Consider the following 13,171-nt stretch of genomic DNA (forward strand, 5'->3'; position numbering starts at 1 on the left):
ATGCTCTCTTTACTACTGGAAACAGAGTCACTAACAGTCTTTAATTATATCAGAGAGCCAATTCCAGAAATTCCAGAACAAATTCAGAAAACAAATCCTTAAAATTCTGTTCCTTTACAACCCCACTCCTGATACCAAAATCTGTGTTAATCAGGGTTCTCCAGAGAAACAGAACCAATAGAAGATATAGAAAGACAGAGATAGAGATATACAAAAACATATATACATGTATTGTAAAGAATTGGTTCACACAATCGTGGAGGCTCAGAAGTCCAGACCTAGGATAGCTGTATAAGATCCAGTATAAGTCTGAAGGCCTGAGAACCAGGGGAGCCAATGGTGTAAGTTCTTCTACAAGTCCAAAATTCAGGATAGTCAAGGGTGCAAGTTCCAGTCCAAGTCCAAAGGCAGAAGACTGATGTCCCAGCTCAAAGACAGGCAGAAAGAGAGAATTCTTTCTTACTCAGCCTCTTATTCTATTTAGGCCTTTAATGGATAGATGAGGCCCACCCACATGGGGGAGGGCAGTCTGTGTCACTGAGTCCACCAATTCCAGTGGTGATCCCATCCTGAAATGCCCCCTAGACACACCAGAAATAATGTTTAACCGAATACATGGCCACCCTATGGTTCAGTCAATTTGACACATAAAATCAACCATCACAGCATATATGTACAGACTCATGCACATGCATATAAGCACATACACATTCAGAAAATACTAACACACACTCACACTAGATGAAGACTCCTGGACACACGTGCATACACACACAGAGACACAAACACATTTACACACATCTACATACATACCATGTACACATGCACACTTTTCCTCAGAACCCATGACAATATTATTGTAACGGCCCCTCCCTACTGTGGCATTTCATTACTTAACCGGGGCCACCATGTGCCTTTGCTGGCCTGGTAGGCCTGGGCATGGCAAGGCCAGAGAATGTGAGTGACTATCACTCACAGTCACAGATGGAAGGGCCCAGGCCGAGTCCCACATCCACCTGAGCTTCACCCAGTGCATCTGAAAGTGAGAACAACAAATGACACTACCAGCCGCAGCGATCAGTGGCAACAACTTGCCCTCCTGGCTCCCTGGAAGGTCAAACCTGTCTCCCTGCCTGTGTTTGGTCATGGGCAAAGTCACCAATGCTGAGGCCCCTGAGGTCTTGCCTCTCCCTCTGCAGGAGTGAATCCCAGATGGGACACATGAAATCAGGGCGCAGAGGCCTGCAGAAGAGTCACCATCCACAGCCCTGGTGGCACAGTGGCCAAAAGCCAGAGGATTGGAATCTCAGGACCAGCAGAGCAGGGCAGACAGAGTGATGGGGGACAGTGGTAGCAGCTGCCCTTTCCTGAAGGCCACCTTCTACCATGTGCTAAATTCATTTTCCTGGTAACAATCCTTACAACAAACCTCCAAGTAGCCATAGACCTGAGAGGCCCTGAGAGGTTATGTGGCTTGTTCAGTCCTGCAAAACCAGATCTCCCTGCCTGAAATCTGGTATGACCCAGCAGGACCAACCTGGGGCACAGCTTCCCTGGGACGGCATTAAAATGAAGGTTCTGACTCCGATGGCCGGGCACGCAGTTCCTCCCATCGTGAGCTTCAAGGCCCCGGTGTCTTCCTCTCCTTCCCACTGCCTACACTGCCCAGTTCAGAAGGGGGTGCAGGAACTTGTCTGAAGCTGAAGCCATAACTGCTGGCTCTATTCCAAACCCTGAGCATTTACACTGAGGAAGTCCGCAAATCTTCACCACAACCTCTCGGGGAAACTGAGGTTGGGAGAGACTGTTCCTCGCCTAAGGTCACCCAGGTGTTGGGAGACAGAACAAGGGTTCTGATACAGGCCATCTGGCTCCAAGGCCCCACCCCAACCCTGGGCAGAGCATGGAAATGAATGCACGGCCAGGAAGCCAAAACCTCTGCATTCTTTCTCCTCTTTTGTAGGATTTGAGCCAAAGATTCAAAGTGATCAGTTGCTTCATCCGCAAACACTGCTCACCTGTTTTCCAGGTGCAGAAATCACCGGAGGCAGAGGAAGCACGTGCACCAAGAGGTTCATCCTGGGAAGCTGCAGACTGGACCCCGCCTTCCCATGGAGTTGTCACAGCCAGATGCCCACTCACCCCACAGGGACACAGAGCCTCCTGCCCGAGGCCACTCGGAATACCAGAAGTTTGGGCAGAAGGGGTGTACGGTTTGGAGAAGAAAGTCAAGTGATTCTGCTTCTGAAATTTCCTGCTGATTTTTTCCATGCAACATCTCTTTTGTGTGTGGCTCAGGGGTAGAACGTTGCACCAGGATTTGCTCACGGGTCTCATTTCTCTTCCTCCTCCCCCAGCAAATGACGGCTGCTTGGAAACTTTTATAAAGGAAGCGGTTGCCTTTGTGGCTGATAGAACTGAAGGTGAAGAGCTTCTGGACAAAATGATTCAGCAGCAAACCACCCCCCTCCCCAGCAACAAGCAGGCAGCCCCCTAGCCCCGCCCCTGCCCCTTGCCCAGGGTGCTTTGAAGGGCGGGGTTCCACACTGTGGCCCCAGCACCTGCCCTGGGCTGGGACAGCCCACTGCCCCGTGCTGCTGGAGAAGTCTCCGCACGGGTACAAACCACTGCACCCAACTGCCTGAGAAGAATTCGCACAGCCACCCACCACTGCCCCGCACTGCCCCCACCTGGGCAGCCATGCGGGCGGCTGGAACTCTACTGGTCTGCTGCTACCTGTTCTTCAGTGCCACCGGGCGTCCTTCCCCAGGTAAGTGACAGTCTCCCTTGGCCACTCCCCAGGGGTTTGTCCCTGAGATTGACCGCTAGCACCTTGGGTCTTCCCCAGGACACTTTCCTGGCTTGGAGCCCCCACAAGACCATGGGGTGGTGAGAGGCACTGGGAGTGGTGAGAGGGGTGAGGGCTCCATGCAGCTGCAGCAACCTCTGGGGGCAGCAGGCTACAGGGATGCAGGGTGTGGGGGCTGCCCCAGTAGGCGGGGGGCAAGGGAAGCATCTTCCATTCTCTGGCTCTTCACAGAGGTCTGAGAAAGGTCTCAGCAAGGCAGGTCTCCTGCAGCCCCTCTGCGGGATGGCGGCGACAAGGCAGCCACATGCCTGCGGTTGGCTGCTTCTATCTGATGGTTTGTCCTTCCTTCCTACCGGCTGCTGTCCTGTGACTTGGCCCCAGGGACCCTAACAATCAGACTCTTTCGCCCTTCCTGCAATCCACATCCTGAGGGTCAGCGCTCAGGGAGTGTAGGGGGAAGACAGGGAGGAAGCCACTCCCTGCGCACTGGGAAACTAACGCACAGCCAGGCTAAGTGAATTGCCCAAGTCACACAGCCAGGGACCGCCTGCCGTTCCCCAAAGGGAACTGGACTGTGCCCTCCCCAGCACAGGAGTCAGACCAGGATACCGATGGGGACCTGGGAGGCCCCCACCTCATTTAACCACCCAGGAAGCTGGCACCAGGGGGCTCAGGCGAGCGGCTCAAGTCACACAACCTCCACCCAGCAGACGGGGATGGAAGGGGTCTGAGCCTGGCCAAAGGGGCCCAGGTGGGCGGTGTGCAGCAGGACTGCTGACAAGGGGATGGCCCCAGAGCACCCCAAGGGTCTGTGGAGGGGTCACACCTCCTCCTGGTGAATCAGGATGCTGAGGACTCAGTGACACTGGGGGACACTGTGACGGGCTCCCAGGCCCGGCCTAGGGTGGGTGCTACACTTCTGCAGTGCAGGCCCTTCTGCCACTGTGCTGGTGACAGCCCCCAACACCCTGCCCCGGCGCTGTGATCGTTTCTGGGGCTTCCGGCAAGGGCCTTCAGTCTTCTGCTGTACAGAGAAGTTACTAGGAGGTCCCCAGTCTAGTGGGGAAAAAGAGTTAGGAATCTGGGACCCAGACACAAGCCTGCATCCTGCCCCACCTCAGGACTCCTGCAGCCCCTCCCATGCCTCCTCTGAGTGGCCAAGGGGACAGGGCAGGCTGGGGGAGGGGCAGCGGGGCAGCTTCTGCTCTCACTGTTGGCACGCACCACCACCCCCAGCTCTGGGTGATGCTCATTGAATGTGGAGCTGATCCATGGCCAGCAGAAGGCTGGGGACAGCACACCCGGCCCTGCCTCCAACTCGGGAGCCTTCTTCTTAGCTTACGCGTGGGGCCCTCCACCTGCTTCCCAGCCTCACAGAGGCCTCTCCTCCTGCCCTGATGCAGCGCTGCCCACGCACTGCTGTCCTGTGCCCTGACCCTTCAAGTCTCCAAGGTCCAAGGGAGAAGCCGGGAAGAGCAGGACATTCACCCCAGAGAAGCGGCTCCTTCTCACGCCTCAGAAAAGGCTCTCCTGGAGGGGCATGGAGCCGACTGTCCTAGCGTGTCCTGGGATCTAATTATTCCTACAGACTGCTGAGGGGTTTCAGAGCTCTGCTCATCTCACAGAGCGGGCTAGGAACTAGCAGAGTGGCGTGGGAGCTGTCGTGCTGGGCGCCTGGCAGCATAGCTTTCCTGGGTCGTGTTGCCAGCCCCTCGCTGGTGTGTGATGCTGCAAGAAGCCCTTCCCCTCCGTTCCCAGCAGTCTTGCTGTCGGCCACCAATCCCCAGGCTGAACCACCCAAGCCCATGCTCACACACAGGGAGCAGGCCCTCAGCCTCAGTCCCACCATCTATGAAATGGGAAGATAAGTGTACCCATCTCCTACCCTGGGGAAGCTGAACAGAGGTGGCTCGCGGAAGGCACAGGCATGGGGGTATACCAGGCGTGGATGCTCTCCACCGGCCTGGGCCCACTGCTCTGTCCAGTGCAGGCCCTTCTGCCGCTGTGCTGGTGACAGCCCCCAACACCCTGCCGAGGCACTGTGATCGTTTCTGGTGCTGCCAGCAAGGGCCTTCAGTCTTAGGTTGTACAGGGAGGGCTCTGGGAGGCCCCCAAACGAGCGGCGAAAAAGAGATAGGAACCTAGGCCCCTAGGAACCTAGGCCCCAGACACAAGCCTGCATCCTGCAACGACCCCGACACCCCGGGGGTGGGGAAAGCAACAGGCACCCCAGGGGTGATGCCATCTGAGCATCTGGCCTGTCCACGCCCACACACTGAACTGCACAGACCGCAGCGCTGAGCCCCTCAAGGCAACTTTCCTGCCTGAGGCTTTCAGAACCTAGGAAATTGCCACACTGGCTTCCGCCACCCTTTTCAAATGGGCTGCTGCTTTCTCAACCTGACAGGCATCTCTTCTGGGAAGCTCTGCGGCTGCCATGTCACCCTCCGCCCCTCCGCTCTAGCTGCAACGGCCCATCTGCCTGGGCAGGGGCCCTGGGGTCAGGGAGCCCCCTCAGCTTCCCTCTGCAAGATCCTTAATTCCCCGTAGCAGAGAGACCACCTGCAGCCCAGGGCCATCCTGCCTCCTGGGAGCACTGGGAGCTGCTGCAGGCTGAGCCACCCTCCACGTGGCAAGAGTTGCTTTTCCCAATGGGGGCATTCATTTGCCCTGGGACCCCTGCTGTGGCCACGTGCATTTTGATATGATATTTGATAAGGATTACAGTATTGCACATCATTTATTGATAAGTGCTTTGTGTGTGTTGCCTCATATATTCTCACTGTCATTAGCATCTCCATTTTACAGGTGAGGACACGAGGCTCAGAGAGGGTAGGCAGCTTGCCTGAGATCACACAGCCAGTGAGAGGCAGAGCTGGAATTGAAAGTCCGGGTGTGTCCTAGTGGGCTAAACTCAGGACTGATCCTGGGAGAGCTCAGTGTCCTACCTGTGCCAGGGGCACATGTGCCCTCAAAAGATGGGCTCTGCCATTAGCCATCATGCAGTCCCAAGGACCCAGGCTCGCTGAATTTTGATGATGTCACATGAGAGGGCTCGGAGTGAAGCATCTCCAGGTAGGCAGAGTGGACACCAGCACCCTTGAGTTGGGCTGGCACCCCCCCCAAAACCCCGGTGCTCAGGCACAGCCATGCAGACCTTATGCTCTGGGTGAGAGAGGCTGATGGGGCCCCTCTCAAAGGGTCTCCCCACCCAGCTCAGCACCGGCCCACAGAAAGGGCACCCCCTCAGGTGACACAGAGAGGGACACTAGCAGGGACCATCTGCGTCTGGCTCTTGGCACCCAGGTCCCCATCTCAAGGAGAGTTTCACAAGCAGGGGCTTCCCAACCTCCCAGCCATACCTAGAACGCTCCTGAAATAGGGAGGCTGTGGGCAATGCCAGCCCCTACTGTGCCCACCCTTTCCTACTAAGGGCAGGTGGGAAGGGTCTGCCTGGTGCCGGCACAGCAATTCCTGCTCATATTTTCTCTCTCCTCAGAATGGCTTAGTGCCAGCTCTGACACCAGGCCAGTGCTGGGAGGACAGGAATGTCCCCTGCCCAGGGCATGCCCAGCAGCTGTCAGAAGTTGCAGCACTCTGCTGCCTTGGGCAAAAGCCCCGCCACCTCCCCCCGCCCGGCAGCTTCACATCTGCACCCCAGCGCACACTGGTCCTCAGGTACCCCAATAGGTCTATGCCCCATGCACACAGCCAGTCGATGAATGGAGACACTGGGCTGCAGCAGAAAAGCAGGGTGATGGCAGGACCACCAGACAAGGAGATGGAGGAAACTCAGATCCATCTCCCCAAGAAGCCTGGGGCCTAGGTTTTTAACAGCTCTGGAGTGGCCAAAGTGTGGAGATCGATTGCTGGAAAGGGCAGAGTGAAGTCACAGCACAGAGAGAGGAAAAAGCTGTACTTTGGTGCTAATCCCATTCCTCTGTGGGGGGGATCTCCAAACCAGTTGCTGGAATTGGGGTCTGAAAAACATCTTGGGCCAGAGAGCAGCCTGAATCAGCCTGATTAATTACTAGTATCTTTCTGTCCAGAACCTGGCAGGCAATTCTTGTCAACCTGTGGGGATGGTTTCATTCGCCTTCCTGTGACCATGTGTCCTGGGGCCTGCTCAGTGCCTGGTATTATCAGGCCCTGCTCACCCCTGCCCCTCCTCCAGCTTCTGCATCTGGAAGTTCCCCACCTGTGTCAGGCATGGCCCACCTCCCCTCCCACCCTGCATGAGAAGCAGCGGTGGGCTGGGGTCAGGCTGTCTGGCTCCTGGTGTAGGTCTCGCACATGGCAGTTACCCCCACTCCCCTCAAGCAGGCCTGGCATGCCCCAGGCATTATTTCTATGCAGACGAATTTTATGTGCCAACTTTTGGTTCTTCTCACAAGCCTGCTAGTCCATGGGTTCTTTCCGTTCATGTCACCCTGGCCATCACCACCACTATCTGAGTCACCCATCACCCTCCGAACCCAGCAGCAGCCTCCCGCAGGGTCTCCTCAACTCCTCCCAGCATGCAGCCCACGCCTGCCCTCGGTCAGTTCAGCCACCTTCCAGTGCTCCCCGGTGCCCCTCTGCTCGCCCAGTTTACCCTCGGGTTGGTGCCCTGTCCAGTGCCCCAGGCTGTCTCTGCCCCTCCTCCACTGTGGGCGGGGCCTGTCTCAGAGTCCTCACTGCGTCTCCCTTAGCCCCTGCCAAACAGTCCTTCCTGAATGAGAAAAAGGCGACCGTGGTGTTTCGAATTAGTCACATCTGGGTTTAGCCCCTCACCCTGCACGCCAAGCTCTTGGTCTCCTGGCCTGCAGAATGGGCACGCAGGAGTGAGAAGAAACAGCCTCGCGGGGCCCTCCAGGCAGAGCAGGCAGAAGAGGAGAGCACCCGTTCTCCCACTCCCCGCCTTCAGCTGCGCGGAGCAAACCCCAGACCCCCTCCCCGGGCGGTCCTCTCCACAGCTCTCTGACCTGATGAGGCTCTCAAAGAGCTGGTCAGCTCAGCACCTGCTGGGCCATTTGTTCTCTTCCCTGAAGATGACTGGCCTCTTTAGGGTGTTAATTCTTAGTGATGGACCTTTCCTTGTTAATTTCTCTTAACAAATCATCCTAAAAATAGGTTTGACTTTTAAACATTTTTAAATTAAAAATTAAGCTTTTAATGTCTGTTTAGACAACTGTAAGACAGTCAAAGGTTTACCGACTTCATTGAAGCCTACATTTCAGGAAACATGTAAATAAAAATATACCAATTTCAGTATTTTTCATAACCTTTTGTAACCTTTTTGCAACGTCACCAGAATATTTTAGGAACTAACGTCACAAGCTTGGAAGGGAAATTTATCTGAAGTTCAGCATGAACAGAGTTTCACTTCATTTTTAAAATTCTGTTAATTCCAAGTAAAATTAAATTTAATGCATTATATTTTTAAAAGTTAACAGTGGTTAGCTTTAAGATATCAATAATAATTTTTATTTTTTGTTATGCTCCTCTGTATTTTTCAAATTTCCTACCAAAAATAGGTAAGTTTATAATCAGAAAAAGCCACAAAATGTAGTTTTTACAAAGAAAAAATCAGCAGGCAGCCATATTAATGTCATGTGAGGGAAAAAACACGAATTTCTGATGGCAAAAATACACTGAACACACTACCCCTTCCACACGCGTGTCTCTTTCTCTGCTGTTCAGATGACAAGTGATGAGCAGAAACCAAGCTGGTTTCCAGAACAGTTTTTTGTTTTAACTAAAAACCACATTTGACTTCCTGTCGTCAACAAGCACAGGGACGAAAGGAGCTGCCTTTGGCACTGGGGCCCCCTCCTGCCTGATGGTAACACTGCAGGTCCCCAGGGAACCCCCACTGCCAGCACCAGTGTCAGAGTCACCTGGGAGCCTGGAGAAATGCAGGTTCCAGGGCCTCCCCTCGCCACCAAGCCCAGCCTCTGCTTCTCAGGGACACAGCAGTTTCTATTCCATCTTCAGAGGCCTTAGTCTTCTTAAGCAAAGGCTGCAGAGGTTTCAGTGGGAATGTGTGTGGCACAGATTACTCTGAAGGACAGTCCCAGGGCATGCCGGCACAGGACACAGCTGTGCACCAGCACAGGGGACCAGCATGTGACCAGCATTCTCTACGGGGTGGGGTACCAGCACTGTAATGCTTTCTTGAGATGGAAGGCCAGGCTCCCTGAGCTGCTAAAGCACAGGGCAGACACAGTCAACCAAAGCCCAGCCATGAAGCTCACCTTCTGGCCCGGAACCAACCACAGGACAGCCATGTGCCAAGCAGCCTCCCTTTACAATGGAGACTTATTACCAGGATGGGGTGACACCCCCAAGGCCACAGAACTTCCACAGACCCACGCCTTCTCTGCCCACTCCCGGCACTGCACCGCCCAGCCTGAGAGTGCCACATGGTGACCAGAAGCCCCGTCGTCCTGGCTCTCTACCCTTGGTGGCATCTAGTGTGTACCCACAAGCATCCAGGACCCAGGGAGGGCCTCCTGCAGACCTCATGCAGCAGCAGGAATGGCCTTCTCCGGGGCCTTCGCTCTGAGCTAACAAAACACTGTCGTCCTGGCAAGGCCTCCCTGCTGTGCGAGCTATGAAGCCTGCCCACCTCCCCTCCCCCAATCGCCCTGCCCCGGAGGTCCTGGGGCCCAGCTTTCCATCCTGGCCAAGGCAGGCATGCGCACCCTGCAGGCTCAGGCACTCAGGCCTCCGCCTGCTGTCCTGTTCCCCGCCCAGCCAGCCCAACAGCCCCGTCTACTTCCCAGCCCCAGTTCAAGGTCAGAGGTGTCTCTTGCACACCAAATGCAGACCTCAGAGCAGGGCAGGCCTCCCCCACCTCAGCAAAGCTTATGGACACAGTGCACTGTCACTCACAGGAGTGCCATGACTGTCCCCGGAAAGTCAGGGGGCAGCACAGGGGCACCAGGTGCTGCAGGCTGCCCGGAGGGGTGCCCTCCTGTGGGCTGCCTGAGAGCCAGGCAGGTGGAAGGCCTTGAGATGAGGATGGCGCCACCTCCTTCTGGTGGGAAGCACTACCTCCATCCACCGCCTAGAGGGCCAGGCTGGGGCTGACTTTCCCCACCGTCCTAAGGCCACATTCCGTACTGAGGGTCTCACCTGGGGGACACATTCTGCTTTTCTTTAACACATATATTGGAAATAAGCCTGGGTTCTGAAGGAGTATGTGTGAGGTACAGGTTCATTGCACCCCCTGGCACCTGGTCCTCAGCTCTGAAAATGGAGCAATAAATGCACTGCAGGGGTGTCAGGAGGTGAGCAGGTAAGTGGAAAGGTGAAGAGGCAGGTGAGGGGGGAAGGTGGGGGGCAGGTGAGGGTGGGACAGGTGAGGGCGGGGCAGGTGAGGGGGAAGCAGATGAGGGGTGGGTGGGGCCAGGAGGCACAGGTCGACAGAGAACTGAGCATGAGGTGTGACACCTAGACCAAAGGCCCTGCTAACATCAGTGTTCTTGCTTGGTTCTTTTTTTCTCTCTTTCAGATTTTTGTTCCCAGGACCTTAAGTTAGGTGTGAAGCCAGGATTTCCCGAAACAATAAAGACCAACGATCCAGGAGTCCGCCAAGCAGCCAGACACAGTGTTGAGAAGTTCAACAACTGCACAAACGACATGTTCTTGTTCAAGGAGTCCCGCATCAGAAGGGCCCTGGTCCAGGTGAGGGCCTTGGTTCTGGTCGCATGTGAAGGACACCCCTAGGAAGCCAAGCTGCTACAATGTGACACCTAGGAGAGCAGGGCAGACCTAATGTGACGTCCCTCCTGAGTGCAGCACTCTGGGCAGAAAGGAGGTACACATGGGGTGGGAGGGTACAGCAGCCGCTGAGGCCAGCATCCCCCAGAGCCAAGCACAAAGGTTACACAAAGCACGCAGCTCCAGGACGGTTACAGCCACTGGCCCAGAGCCCACCAGGCATGGGGTAAGGAGGCGCTGGGGCCCCAACAGGGCTCCTGGAGGCCGGCGCCAAGGCTGATTAGGGAGCAACCCGTGAAGCTGCTGTCCAAGGAGCTGCCCCTGCTGGGCCCATGGCCCGCACCTGGCCTCACCACTCACTTGCATGGCAGCCTAGGCGTGTCCTTGCCACTTCCCCGTCAGAGTGCTCATTCACGTCCGAGTCCCAGAGTCCCAGAGCTCTGCCCAAGCCACTGATCTTTCCCTGACTCATGCCTACTGTGGAAGGGTACCTGCTCAGCACCCTTCCCCACTAGGGACCCTCCAAGGCACAGCCAGGCCTTGTCTGTGTCCCGAGAACACCCGCTTGCTAATGTGGGACGCAGGCTGTGGGTAACACTCAGCACTGTGCGCTGGTGCCTGGAGGGGAAGGAACAGAAGTAGCCCTGTCCAAGACTGCCTTCACAGTGTTCACAGTTGCACCAGGTCAGAGGTCGGAGTGACTTTCAGAACCCAATTATTTTTGTTCGTTGTGAACTTGTGAAGAGCAGCACGTTTTCACATGAGAAGCGTGCTACAGAGGGCAGTGTGGTATGGAGCCAGGGTCCTCGCTCCACCACCTGGCCTCGGGCGTGGATCTTCCCTGGGTGATGCAGGCCCTCCCTCCTTCTCTGGAGAGGCCAGTGGGATTCTCTGGACCTGAGTCCTCAGGGATCTCTGGGAGGAGGCTTGGAGGTTGTCCCTCTCTAGCTTGGCGATGTTGGGGACAAAACAATTTCCCTGGGGCTGGGGCTGAGACTAAAACCTGAAGAATTTTTCTTCAACTCCTCTAAGACCACAAATGAGAATGAACCAGGCAGCTGCCATGTCCAAGTGGAGAAGGGCTGTCCAGAAATTCAAAACTCCCAATCCCAGGAAGGGGAAGCCCACACACTCCAAGCCTGACACAGAGGCCATGAGAAACTGCCAGCGTGGGGCTGGAGTGAGGGGCTGCAGGGCAGGCTCAGGAGGGCATGCAGGAGACCCAGTGTCACGTTCCTCCTGAGTACAGAGCTCTGGGCAGAAAGGAGACGTCTGTCCCAGGAAGGGACACAAACCCCAGCACGGAGCAGGGAGGAGAGCGGGAGGGGTATACAGGCTCTGCTGTAAGCCCGAAGCATTGTCCCAAGCCGGCCGACTTCCCTTCTACTCGGGAGGCACCTGCACCACTGTCTTGAGGCCCCGCTTCCAGTGAAGGAGGGCCTCCTGCCCTCCCTCCCCCATGCCCAGTAACCCAGTCCCTCTGTCCTCTGCAGATAGTGAAAGGCCTGAAATACATGCTCGAGGTGGAAATTGGCAGAACTACCTGCAAGAAAAACCAGCACCCACGTCTGGACGATTGTGACTTCCAAACCAACCACACCTTGAAGCGGGTAAAGCAGCGGGCCCTTCTCAGATGTACCCCCTCTTCCCCAGCCCACTCACTACCAGGGCTGTGAAAACACCCTGTCACCACTTCTCTAAGGCACCACTCCAAACCTCAGCCCTGAGGAAGCCAGGCCTCCCGGACTCCCACACGACCGAGGATCCGGGACAGCGGGAGGTAGAGCCTGTGCTAGGAGCTCCTCAGGCGACATCCCCCCTTCCCGGAGGCGGAGACACAGCTCCAGAGGAGCGTTCTGGGGCGCGGGTAGAGAGGATTAGAGCAAGAAAGGCTTTCAAACAATCCAGAAATTGCATATATATTTGATATATAGCATATCTCTGCAGAGAACACAAGAGAAAGGAAACATGGCAATATTTAGCAATTACAAATACAGAGGCGAAAAGCTTATCTTCTTAAATCATTCTTTCAAGTTTTCTGTAGGTTTGAAATTTTTCAAAATGAAAACTAGGGGCAGGAGAAGAGCTCCCCCGTGAGGAACCCGTCCAGGGGCAGAGGGCTCCCCAAGGGGCAAGTCAGAGCCCTCGGTGTGCCCTTCTCTGTTTCAGACTCTGAGCTGCTACTCTGAAGTCTGGGTCGTGCCCTGGCTCCAGCAATTCGAGGTACCTGTTCTCCGTTGTCACTGACCCCCACCTCTTCAACAGCTGTGACAAACACCAAGGAGCGTCCCCTCCCAGCCGCCTCATAAGCCAGCCTCACAGACCCGCTCAGGCCTCTCCCAAGTGAGCAGATGAAGCGCTGCTGGGTCACCACAGGGCAGCTGGGATGGGAGCATGGTGGCACCTCCTAACAGATTAAATAGATAACATTTGCTTCTAAAATTAACTCCTGTTTCTGACGCTGCACACCTAGATTCTGGGTCTGGGTGTAGGGGACTGAGTCAAGGGAGGGAGTTGTGAAAGTAAGGGATGATCCCCCGTGGCCACAGGCCCCTAGGAGAGCAGAGGTGCAGCTCTGGTTCTGAAGAATCCGCAGAGCCATGGTTGGGGAGCCCCTTAGCCACTGAGTGCCTTGGCCTATTGTGATGAATACAG

General features: G+C 55.6%; 1 protein-coding gene across 2 annotated transcripts; it reads left to right on the forward strand.

Annotated features, from left to right (window-relative positions):
* Nucleotides 1-2,549: 2,549 nt before the first annotated feature.
* Nucleotides 2,550-12,962, forward strand: CST7 (cystatin F). 2 transcript variants are annotated; one of them, XM_032248175.1, is made up of 4 exons: nt 2,550-2,770; nt 10,308-10,480; nt 12,010-12,126; nt 12,686-12,962. In XM_032248175.1, exons 1-4 carry the CDS (start codon nt 2,701-2,703, stop codon nt 12,761-12,763), a joined length of 438 nt encoding a protein of 145 aa, XP_032104066.1. In that variant the 5' UTR covers nt 2,550-2,700; the 3' UTR covers nt 12,764-12,962. The 2 variants fall into 2 exon arrangements, with proteins under 2 accessions (XP_032104066.1, XP_032104065.1); XM_032248174.1 differs by having other exon boundaries at nt 2,571-2,773; nt 10,311-10,480.
* Nucleotides 12,963-13,171: the final 209 nt, after the last annotated feature.

The sequence above is a fragment of the Sapajus apella genome, unplaced genomic scaffold (assembly GCF_009761245.1).
Source record: "Sapajus apella isolate SASKATOON/1434 unplaced genomic scaffold, GSC_monkey_1.0 scaffold65, whole genome shotgun sequence".
Classification (NCBI taxonomy): Eukaryota; Metazoa; Chordata; class Mammalia; order Primates; family Cebidae; genus Sapajus; species Sapajus apella.